Raw genomic sequence first — 12,230 nt, 5'->3', positions numbered from 1 at the left:
TTATTATTATTATTATTATTATTATTATTATTATTATTATATAAGAACGTAAGAATGTATCACTGTCTCAAATTAGCCCCAATATCTATTTGAGCCACAAGCTACCACTGAGTATGACAATGATGAACTGCACAAATATGGTATACATAAGTTACTCATAGAGGAACCGAGGGATATCAACAATAAAAGTTTAGACCTCATCACAACAGAATTAGTCAAACACTATATTTAATTACCAACAGTGTTTGCTGCATCTCTAGTGGCTACCTCAACCTAAACTCCCTTAATTGAGAAATATGTGTATCAAAAAGGCCAAAATGGGTGAGATTGAAACTGTAAAGCTGATGGTATAAATGAGAAATCAGCACAATACTTTCTTTATATTTCAATCGCATCAATGTGGGCCACGCCGACCTCCACAAGCGAACGCTATAGAATGTAGAAATATTTTATACTTACACAGTGGGTACATACTCTCCTGGAAAGCTATCTGTTGTGTATGAAATCAGCATGCATGTCTTTCCGACTGTCCCATCTCCAACAACAACACACTTTATAGGTCGGCCTGATGACATGCTGCAAATAGTAACCACTGGTATAACTGTCTGGACGAAATGGAAAATACTTACTCTTACACATACAAAGTATGAACTTCGCACTTCTTTCTAGTAACATACACCTAAGAAACGACAGTTTAAGAAATTAAAAAAAGAAAACTCACAAGTTTAACAACTATGTTCATTATTTACTCACCTGCTGCCTAAAATTAACATGTTTCCTACCTCTGAAATGATCACTGCAAATAAACTTCATCCTATTGTTCGCATGCCGGTTAAAATAAATATTTTTTAAACATTGACATTAAAACAAAGACGCTATAGAAATAGTCTAGTCTGAATTATCATATGATCCTACTTATTGATAAACAATACATTTACTTACATTAAACAGTTATATGCCTATAAATTACAAAAGTTCTTGAGTGAGTAATTTTTAATTGCGTATGGTACACAACCTACATCAATCCTTGCCTTCCCCTCGGCTCAGAACGCCATTTTCAACATGACTACTTTTGAAAAGCAGAGGCGGAAACACCTTGTTGCAACATTACAGTTTAAAAGTGTCTAACATAACTCAATACTGAACGGGATATCCCAGCTCAGTCGCTCAATTCCGCCCGGTAGTAACTGAAATAAATTTACATATGCTATTGTTTTTAATTATAACATCAATCCACATTAAATAATGAATATTTAATTTTTTAGTTTATTTTCCCCATCAGCGGGAAATGCACATAGGTTTGATGTCTAGCATGGCTAGCGTGACCACGGAACACTGTCGGCCATAATTGCACAAATAAGCAACGAGATTCTGTTCAGATTTATGTGACCCGAGGTTTCCATTTCTTACAGTTTCTGTTGTTTTCGGCCGCTTTCGTGATCACGGAACATGATCGTCCAAATACTCACTACCTAAATTTTGTGATCCGTGGTCCCCACGTGTCACTATGTTTATGTTAATGTACCTTACTGTCGTTACTGTTCTGGTCCAGGCAATTTAGTGTAGAGAAAAAGGGAAGCTTTGGACTGCTTTTGAAGTATTCGGAAATCTCTGCGATATCGCATCTGCTGCTGCTAGTTTTATGATCTTTTGTTATAAAAATAAACCGTTTGATAGACTCACCAAGAATTCGCTACACCTAAAAATTTTTCGCGTATTACATTAAACATAACCTGTGCATGGGGCTGTATCCAGGAGTGTGAGATTAGTTGAAGGGTTTGTATTTGAAGTCCACTGTACGCACGTTCTCTGAACAGTAAGGAGTTGTTGAGAAATATTGATCAGTTACACATGGAATAGGAGCCCTGTACTTGAGCTATATGTAACACAAAATTTATATGTGACTTTGGTATTCATTCATTCATCAGTAATCTGTCAAGACGACAGGTCACAGTCTCTTCCAAAACAGTTCCTCCACTTGATGCGATCTAGACCTTTCTCCTTCAAATGAAAATATCCTCTTCTGTCCACAAGGTCATCCAGCATCTTCTTACGTCTTCTGGTCACATCTATCCGCCCCTCTATCTTTCCTTCAATAACTTCTTTTAGAAGGCAGTTACCGCGTAGGATATGACCAATCTAATTAGCCTTCCATATTCTTATTTCGTGTAGGATATTCCTCTGCTCACTGACTCTAAACAACACTTCTTCATTTCTCACATAATCGGTCCAACTGATCTTGTCCATCCTTCTCCAACACCACATTTCGAAGCTTTTCAGGTGTTTCTGATCTACTGCCCTAAGTGTCCATGTTTCAGCCCCATACAAAGCGATGCTCCAAATGTAGCATTTCACTAGTTTCTTTCTCAAATTTAAGTCCAATTTGCTGGTAAAAAGATTCTTCTTCTTGCTAAATGCAGCTTTTGCCATGGCAATCCTAGATTTAATTTCACATGTACACCTTCCATCATCTGTTGACAAGCTACCCAAATATTTAAAACATTTCACATTATCCAGTTTTTTTGGTCTATCTTTATTGTGACTGGGCTTGGTTGTCTCAAAATTTTCATTACTTTTGTTTTTTCCACATTCATTTCCATGCCATAGCACCTTCCAGTTTCAATTAGTCTATCAATCATACCCTGTAGCACAGTTTCTTCCTTAGCCATTAACACAAGGTCATCTGCATATTTCACAGTTTGAATAATTTGCCCTCCTAATTTGAAGTCTCCAAGCTCGTCCAGAGCTTCTTTGGTAAGGCATTCTCTGTACAAGTTGAACAAAATTGGTGATAAACAGCATCCTTGTCAAACTCCTCTTCCAATCTTCACACTTCCTGTCTCCCCTGTGTCCAGTCGCACTCTAACTTTCTGATCCATGTACGATTTACTGATCAATCTTCTTTCCCGCCAATCGATACCTGTTTCCTTCAGGATCTGCATTAATTTGGTCCAATTTACACGGTCAAATACCTTCTGCCAGTCTATAAAGCAAGCACACAGTTCTTCATCTATCTCCAAAGTTCGTTCTGCTATAATTCTTATCATCCCAATTGCATCCCTGGTTCCTTTTCCTCTTCTAAATCCAAACTGATCCTCTCCAACTATATCCTCTATTTTCCTTTCAATTCTTCTTTTAAGTATCATTGTTATTATCTTTGCTGTATGTGCCATAAGGCTTATTGTGCGATGGTTGCTGCATTTTGGTATATGTTTAAAAAATAAGAATTCATTGAACTCTTGAAGTAAAGTTGTATTAGGTTGGAAGAATGAACAATTTCTCCTCGTGTTCTGGTCATGCAAAGAACATAAAATTTCAATTGCTCAGTACAACATACCTAACCAGGCCGTGATCAGCATAACAGCTCTCTCAATGCTAATATCACAGTCAAGTGCAAAAATTGGTAATGTTTGAAGACTGTAATTTACTAAATTTGGTTTTAAGAACCTTGTGTCATTTTTCTAAAACAAGACTGTTGAGGTGTCCCATTAAAACTAGAGACGTGTAGAAAGGAGGAATAGAAGAGAAGTCATTTCCAGGGTAGTATGGTTTGTATATGGAGTGAAATGGGACATGGTTAGCTTTAAATTAAAAAACAAATAGAAGGATGCTTGCAGCCAAAATCAGTTACGATACCAGGTGAGTCTTTTGTTACCAGCATGTTTGTTTTATTTTTTATGTTGTTCTAACAAATCAGAAAGCGCGTCAATACAAGTACGTAGGATTTGTTTGCAATCCATAGGTCCTTCACAGGTCCAGGTGAAGGTTGTGAAACAAGTCATAATATGACTATAGTACTACTTTCCAATGCAAATGTAAGTGCAAACACATATGCAGACATTTCATACAGTATTATACCAAAGTAATTATCTCAACTAAGCATTACTGTTATCACTTGCATGTATTTATAACTGAGAATTTTGTATTTAGGTAAGTTCTTCAACGGGGTAGGGCAAGTGAGGCAGGAGGTACTCTTCTAACGCTGGTGCAAACAGTATTATAACGTGAACTAAACGATTGTAGGAGGAAGATATTGAATTCCTAATGATTGAAACCCATGGAATATATATAATTTGTTTTATCAGTCCTTCACATGGCCTTAAAAATCTCTTGATCAAGCTGCTAATGTAGACATGTCCATATTGTGTACAGCAGCTGCTTGCCATCTGTGGGAGTTATTTTCTTGAAAAGAAATCACAGTAAGCAAGAAGAAGAGATTACAGGAACTTGGGGTATGGAGACCCATGGCTTTTATTAACACTTATCAAAGTCTAAATGCCTTTTTCCTTCCCTAAACATGTTGTATATAATAGACATAAATAAGATACGGCTTTTGTTATAAGTTTTGCAGGAGATGTCATGTAGAAGAGTGCTAAAGGGATTCAAGTACGTGTGGGAACTGCCCACATTCAAGCAAACATTACAGTGACAGCTCAGGTACCATTGCTTAGCAACAATGAGTAAACAGTCATTGCTATGTAAGGTCTACAACAATATGTGACTGTGGGGAGCACCCACAGTGGATCAAATGCTAGCCAATTGCAAGCTAGAAACCATTCGCTGCCTAGCAGTGGCTAAGTAAACAGCCAGTGCTAAGCAAAGCCTGCAACAATACAGACATGTCTTCTGTAGGTCTGACTCAAGGTTGTGTAAGAAGATACATTGAGTGCAAGAGAGAGCAGCACCACAGTGCCCCACTCATTCCCTTATGGGAAATGGTGACATGCTGGATATTGTGGTCCACCAAAATATCAGAATATCCAATATTTTGAATTCAGATCACCTACCAATAGTATTACACATACTGGATCATGTTAAAATTAGGAACCTTTCAGAACCTATCGAAAAATTCACAGATTGGGAGCGATTTCAAAGCCTCTTCTCTGAGTTAATATCACCGAAAGTAGAAATTAAGTCTGGGGTAGAAGCCAATAAAGTGGCACGCCACTTTGCAGCCTCTGTTGCTTCGGCATATAGGTTGTCCACAAGAAAAGTTACACTTTCAGACAAACAACGATCTTCCTGGTCTAGATCGCCTGTTAAAACATAAGCAGAGGCTACGAAAATTGTGGCAAGAAACCAGGGATCCAGCATGTAAGACGGCACTAAATTGGGTCACAAAATCAATCAGACGAATGACCTGAACAAAGGCACTTGAATGGTGGGAAACAAAAATAGATAACGCTGAAGTCACACCTCAGGGTATATGACCAATCGTGAAGTCCCTCCTAAAGAGGGATGGACCAAGGGCACCAACTGCTATTCATTCAAAAAAGCCAACGCAATTGCCGACTATTTGGAAATTCAGTTCACCCTGCATGATCTGTGCAACGATAATCATGAACGGCGGGGGGAGGCTAGAGTACAAGCTCTGCTGGAAACCGTAGATGATAATTGGTGTCAGAAGTGGGATCGAACTTTAACACGGGTCCTACAAAAAAAATGGAAACGCAGCAAATGATGGAACTCTTGCTGAAGAAAATCAGCGCTGGCCAAGAGAAAACAAATATGATGCTGAAAGAGGCAGAAGCCAATAGAAAAGCCGACATGGAAGAAATGAAGGCCATGCAAGAAAATTGGAGGAAAGACAAAGAGGATATGCTGAAAGTGATGAGGGCCGACCAGGAAAAGGTGTCGGCCGATAGAAAAGCTGACCAGGCCAAGGCGTCGGCCAATAGGCAGGCTGACACGGAGGAAAGGAAGGCCGAGAAGAACGAATTGCTGGCCTTAATGGAGGCAAACGAGGCCAAGGCCGACGCCCGACACGCACAGATGATGGCCGATTGGAAAGCCTGGGGGTAAGAGAAGAGAACTAGCCACGAGAAGATTGAGCCCCACTCAGAAGCGATGCAGTCCATACTGGAGCATCGAGAAGTCCCCGCGGAAGACGCCACGAGAATACTGGTCAGAGAACCGAAGAAACGGCGTAGGGACCGGAAACTGGCCGCGGAGCGCCGCGGCCAGAAAGCAAAGAATTCAACGCGGGCAATTGGTGAACCCCAAAAGGAATTGGCCATCACAAGCAGGAAGACATCCCGTCGCGCGACAGTGGCACGACGTTGGAGAAGCGACTCCAAGAGGTAAACTCCCCAGGGAACCTTTGGATGCCAGCGGAAGAAACTGGCCGTCGCCCGCAAAGCGATAACATGCCGTGTGGAAGCGGCATATAGAACGCCAACAGACAGGAAGACATCCCGTCGCGCGAGAGTGGAACGACGTTGGAGAAAAGACTTCAAGAAGGAAGCTCCCAAGGGAACCTTCGGATGCCAGCGTACAAGAACGAAAGGGATAAAGATGATAGGTGGCAGACAGCCGCTATGCCAGAGAAAAAAATTGCCAACCAAGAAGGGCATCGGAGGGGGCAGGCCAAGACAGCGACCGCACCCAGGAAGGAGAGGGACACGAGAGAAGATCCCCTACGAGGCTGTCAACGTGAAGAACACAAAACAAGTTATCAGGTTTACGGCGAAAAATTGGACACTGTGGAGGGGTCAACCCCCTCCGAAACGGAAGAAAGGAGATGGCCCTTATGGGAGGAACCGGTAATAGAAGGACCGGCCTCCCCAGAGGGAACGAATGTGGGACGAATGAAAGGGAAGAATGAATGTGAGGCAAGACAACGAGACCAACAAATTCTCGGCTATGGAAGTGCTCGGGATGAGCACAGCTGAAGAGAGGGGCGGATGTGGTAAGATAAGCAGCGCAATAAGACTTGCAAAGGACACCAAGGCCGATTGCAGACGTTGCCAACAGAACACCGCGGAATCAAAACAGAGGGAGAACCTTTAGGCTGTTCGGGGACGAACAACCTTTAGAAGGGAGCAATGTAACGTGTCTGGAATCCAGAAGAATCACTTCTATGGAAACGCTAGAATAGACCGTTACAGAGGAGACAACAATTGCTCCATTGTAGTTCTAACAGGAGTCTCCATGGTTATAACAGAGGGTTCGTTGCCTAACAGCGGCCAAGGTTATAAAAGCCCAGTTTCGACGACAAGTCTTCAGTCTTCATTGAGCCAGCTAAGAAGCCAGTCGTGATCGAGCCATCTTGGGAGCCAGTCTTGGGATAACCGCCAGAAGAGATAGTCCAGCATCGCCGAGTTATTGTAAGCAGTGATTGTGACACTGCAGACGGGAATGATTGTAAAGCATGTAAAACGAGCGAAGGAATAAACTCGCTATGCCAAACGGCGGCGTGAACTTATTTGTAGCGTGACACACAAAACACGCTACAATACAATTGATTATTCTGTGTAGCAGTAGTAACATCAGAAACGTAGCTTGAAAACTAGTTCTACCATTTAACAGTTCTAATCTCTGCGAACAACTCACCGCATACACCTCTTCATTTGGCAATACGGAATATTCCACAGGAGACATGTACATCCACAAGAAATTTATTGGAAAGTATGCCATAGATGTCGTTAAGATATCTAATTTAGCCGTTCCAGGTATCTGTAACACTCGTCTAGCAAAAGGTTTAGAATAAAATTTGCAAGTCTTATGATAAGTCATGTAACACTTATTGGAATCGATAGGAGCACTCAAGATGGCGACATCACCTGTACCTCCTGTATCAACACCTCCCACACTTCCTTGTCTCGTCAATTGATCGTCCGCCAAAGCTCCTCGGGGTTGCCATCTTCTTCGTTTACCTCCTATCTTTCCTGTGCTGCTATTATCTGATGTCGAAGGAGCATAACCGACAGGTTGCAGTCTCGTTCCCTTTGGTGTTTCACTGCTCATATTGCACACATAACATGTATCTTACGAGTACAACGATGGAAACACACTTCACCCTCATCTACGAAAGAATTTAATAGATCGTGTATATATGGAACAGGTATTTCAGGTCCACTTAATTGGTCCAATCTGCTATTTTCTTGTTCTTCTTGAATATCTTGAGAATCGGTGATGTCACCTGTATGATCGTCTTGAATGTGATGTTGATCGTCAATATGAAGAGATATATTAGGTAGAGATTGATCAGCAGCTCTGCTCGTTCGAACATGTAAGCGCTGCGGTCGCAAGACTGGTGGTGCTTCATGTCCGTTAGAGGCATTTAACTCGTTAATTATCTCTAGAAGTCGCTGATAACCATCCGACAGAAGCGATCCGTCCTCGTTCTGGGAGTTGAATCCTTGAAAATCTGGCAATGGAGTTGGGGTTGTTGAAGCGAAACCTCTGAAGGATGCGGTATCTTCCTCTGATCTTTCTGATTCTGCTGTAGTTGAAGTAGGGGAGATCGTTTCTCTTCTTTCTTGCTCTCCATCTGGTGCTGTTCGTTGTTGTTGTTGATCTCCTCGGTCTGTCCAAAGAGAAGATAATATATTTGTAGCTTTCTTGCAGATAAAATTTACATTTATATTACAGTTATCGGCAATATCTTGTGGTAAATCAAGTATTCTATCGCCGATTCTAGCAAGGTAACTTTGCCATTCTTGAATAGCGAACAATTTTGCCCTCTATTTAAATTATTCCAATTATTTCTTGTCCAAGGTTTAACCAGAGTCGGTATGCCTCTAGGCATACTTACAAGTTATAGGGATATATTGATATACCAAATATTGCTTCTGCGAGTGTTTTTGCGCGAAGAGACAATTCACTGAATTTAGCTAACACGTCAGTATGTTTCTCCCATAATTTACCGAAGTTATTTACTGCCTCGTAATCTGCTTCGCTTACGTCCTCTTTATGTAATGACAGGAAATATTCCCAGTCATGTAAATAAGCTATTTGGTCTCTTTCATTTGAAGGTTCTTTGTTCTCTTCTAATTTACTACCCGGACCTAAATAATGATGACCCGGCAATGTCAAATCAACAGCAGATGTTTCTTTGTGTGATGTTAATTTGAACAGCTGCTGGTCTATTTCAGAACGCACGTGTTCCTTTAACACTTGTTTCCACTTGTCATAGAAATTAGTATAAATAAAATTCTTGTCCTTTTTTAATATTCTTAATTCATCTCGTAATTTGTCCATGAGTTCATTATTTGTCTTGTGATATTTAAGTACTTCTTCCGCCAATTTACTGAGAGCGTTATTTCTCTTCTTAAAACTTTGAAACATCTGGAATCCTAATTGTTGATTTACAGCGTTACTCTGTAAAGTTAGACTATACGCCAAATCATTACCACTTTTTGGAAGACGTAAAAGTCGACTATTACCTAGCGGTTGCCATTTCATACCTGAAACAAATTTCTGCTTTAAATTCAATATATATGTCTCAAAATTAACTACCGCTATCTTGAATTGCTGCATAGTACTGTGCTTTCTAAAATGCTTATCATTATCCACAATGTTTATAATTTTAGTCGCTCTATTATATATCTCCTACTCTTCTTCTGGATTATCACTCAACAAACTATAATACTCTTCGTCATCTTCTTGTAATTTTTCGTATTTCCCACGATTTATCTGTAACTGTCTTACTATCGGGCGGACTCTTATCTCCTATCCTTCGCCTTAAACCCTCAAAATTATCGAACATTGTCTGTCTTGCTCCCAATAGAGGAATTCTAACCTCCTCTTCTAATTCATCTGGAATATCTACATAAAAATTCTTTATTACATTATCTCTTACTACTACCGCCCTATCGAAACCTACGTCCAATACATTCTTTAGCATACTATCTTCTGATGGATGTTATATCGTAATCATACAGCATCTGATCACTCTCCAAATACTCTAATCTCACGGCTAGATCTATTGTATTCTCGCTCTTAATTAATCGCGTGACATTATAACCCTTATCTTTCCTCTTGTCCAAATTCCTTCAATTCTACAACGTCCCAATTATCTCTGTGATCACCACTTACGCTCAATTCTAAACTGCCTTCCATTGTCTCTTCTCGCCTTCCCCGCACTGAAATCATCAACTGGTTACTTGTTCGTTTTGCCTTCGGCAAAACACTCCTCCTCTTCCTCCTCCCCAATGATCCGCTCATCCGAGCTTATTCAAGGTTGGCCTGCTGCTAACCATGGCACATTACCGGGCTTCATCTAATTCTTTTTTACTAGAAAGCTGTCTAGAAACATTTGTCTTTGCTGGCACTTCAAAATTTGGTGAAAATGCGACACAGCATTATCATTAAATAAATTTGTAGCGCACATAGCCACTGCCTTATTAGGGTGATGCTTCTCAATGTATGATGCAACAGTTTCCCATGCTTTCAGCATTTCTCTTATTGCGCCAGAAGATTGTTGCTTTGCTCTTACCTCCTCCTCCTCCGACAAGCTCTCCTCCACAACTTCTTGCTGTGAAACAATGCAACTCCAAATCGCTGATGTAGACCGATTGCATGTGCGTGCTACATCAGCCACGCTCACACCTCATTCTAGCTTTTCAGTGATTTTACGTTTCAGTTCTACGGTTATTTTTATTTTCTTATGGCTGTCTTTTTTGTGGCTTTTTCTTCGGGGACATTTTTGCAAGGGTTATTAAAATTTGCACAAAACAAATCACAAATAATATGTCTGAACACAAGTTTCAAAAAATGTGTGACCACAAGCGACACTAAGATGCTAGCGGAACGAGTGCTAAACACAGACTGATGTAGCAAGTGCACAACCCGGGACTTCCCCTCTCATCACTCCTTAAGTGAGTCATTTTTTTTTTACAATTTGTTTTGCTCGATATGTGAATTACTCGTTATGAGAGGTGCTCGTTAAGCAAGGTTCCACTGTATAACAAAATTATGCAAGAAACAAGCAGAAGTCATACAAAATCATGAAAATGAGAATGTTCGCAACATCGGACAAGGCGAAGCACGACACAGAAAGTACAAGAGGCTTAAACTTCGCGGCGGTCAGGCATATGACCGTTCAAGTGACTAGACTACTGTGGTAGCCAATATTACTAGAAATAGGGCATAATCTGCTGTACTGAGCCTCGATTGACAGAGGCCTTGTATGTATGAAGGGGTAGGCCTACTCGGCCCTTGCACTTAGACCTCAGTGGTCCATTGTGCTTCCCCTTTTTTAATTATTCCCTCAGCAACGCCACGCTTCGGATGAAGCGCAGGATTTTGGACGTGGGGGGCGTCGAAATAGTCACTTGGTTCCATAAAGTACTGACCCAAGTGACGTAGTCTTAAAGAAGCTAAAGCCTCACATTCACACAGGACGTGTGTGGCTGTTTCATTTTCTATCTGACACCTCTCACAAGTGGGAGCCCCAGTTTGAACAGGTGTCCTTTGAGGTGACAGTGTCCTGTAAGTAGTCCTACCACCCATCGTAGCTGGTTCCTGTTGAGCTTCAACAGTTCCTTCACTCTTTTATCAGAAGGTCCTCGTATGAGTTCCTTAGCTTGCCTGAGTCCAGTTAAGGATTCCCAGTATTTCTTATGTTTTATGTTAGTCCAGTCCCTGATTGCCTGTTTGGCAACTTCTAGGGAGATGCCACAGGCTGGTTCAGGTCCTATGAACGGGTGTTCAGCTCCAATTTTAGCTAACTGGTCTGCTACTTCATTTCCAGCAATACCCTCATGCCCCGGCACCCATATCAGTTGTACCCTGTTATGTTTGGCCAGTTCCATGAGGGTTTGGTGACAATCCCAGACCAATTTTGAATTGATCTGGTGTCAGAGGACTTGTATATATTGTACATAGAAATAGGAATTAAGATTAAATTTGTAAATATATGTAAATACTTACAATGGACTTACTAATACGGACTATGACTGACAAATGACAGACTGAACCTCTCGTCAGAGAGGGCGCCCCAAATGTACAGGACAGTAACTTTCATATAAGAAAAACTCAACACCAAGACAGACTGACTGACCATCAGTCAAAATGTGACTTTGACTTGGAAGTTGCATTTCAATACAGCATTCAATGTGTTACAGACTTCACTATTGTTATTATATTATTAGTCTTCAATTCTTCAAACCGAAGTGCGTCTGTGTATAGAACATAGCATTCTAGACTTGGCACTAGATAGAGATCATCTTCACATTCCAGCCTCTGTACTTGGTTGGGAAGTTAGGGGCTCAAGAACTGGTCTGAATTTGAGAAGAGAAACATTCCTGCAGTTGTTAAAGAATTGAATCCCAGGAGTCAATCTCTAACCATTCACTGTGTGGATTGAAGTTTTGTGGTTTTTCTTAATTCTTTTATATACATTGCAGACTGTTACCATAAAATATGTCATGACGACTTTCTCTGTTCTTCAAAATTCATAGTTCACAATCATCACATGTTTCATAATGACATAACCATTGAAATAA

At 40.7% G+C, this 12,230-nt stretch overlaps 2 protein-coding genes across 5 annotated transcripts in view; both read right to left on the bottom strand.

Moving 5' to 3' along the window:
• LOC111867426 (ras-related C3 botulinum toxin substrate 1) overlaps nucleotides 1-1,287 on the bottom strand; it is an 18,754-nt gene extending 17,467 nt beyond the window's left edge. Inside the window, exons 1-2 of one of the 2 annotated variants that reach the window (XM_023857283.2) lie at nucleotides 1,020-1,287; nucleotides 460-576 (exon numbers count right to left, since the gene is read on the bottom strand). In XM_023857283.2, coding sequence (XP_023713051.1) covers nucleotides 460-575 — 116 coding nt within the window. In that variant the 5' untranslated portion in view covers nucleotide 576; nucleotides 1,020-1,287. Of the gene's footprint in view, nucleotides 1-459; nucleotides 577-942 lie in introns of both variants that reach the window. The other variant, XM_023857282.2, reaches the window with a different exon arrangement.
• Nucleotides 1,288-7,381: 6,094 nt separating this feature from the next.
• Nucleotides 7,382-9,890, bottom strand: LOC111867456. 3 transcript variants are annotated; one of them, XR_004513352.1, is made up of 2 exons: nucleotides 9,820-9,890; nucleotides 7,382-8,308 (listed from the first exon to the last, which is right to left on the bottom strand). XR_004513352.1 is itself a non-coding variant. In XM_033752691.1 (2 exons), the coding sequence occupies exons 1-2, from the start codon at nucleotides 8,980-8,982 to the stop codon at nucleotides 7,743-7,745; spliced, it is 900 nt and encodes a 299-aa protein (XP_033608582.1). In that variant the 5' UTR covers nucleotides 8,983-8,997; the 3' UTR covers nucleotides 7,382-7,742. The 3 variants fall into 3 exon arrangements, 1 of the variants encoding a protein (XP_033608582.1); XR_004513351.1 differs by lacking the exon at nucleotides 9,820-9,890 and adding an exon at nucleotides 8,537-8,642; XM_033752691.1 differs by lacking the exon at nucleotides 9,820-9,890 and adding an exon at nucleotides 8,649-8,997.
• Between the last annotated feature and the right edge of the window lie 2,340 nt (nucleotides 9,891-12,230).

This window comes from Cryptotermes secundus, unplaced genomic scaffold, assembly GCF_002891405.2.
Source record: "Cryptotermes secundus unplaced genomic scaffold, Csec_1.0 scaffold423, whole genome shotgun sequence".
NCBI lineage: Eukaryota > Metazoa > Arthropoda > Insecta > Blattodea > Kalotermitidae > Cryptotermes > Cryptotermes secundus.
Note: the sequence above shows the minus strand (reverse complement) of the source record. Positions and strands in the feature narration are given on the sequence as shown.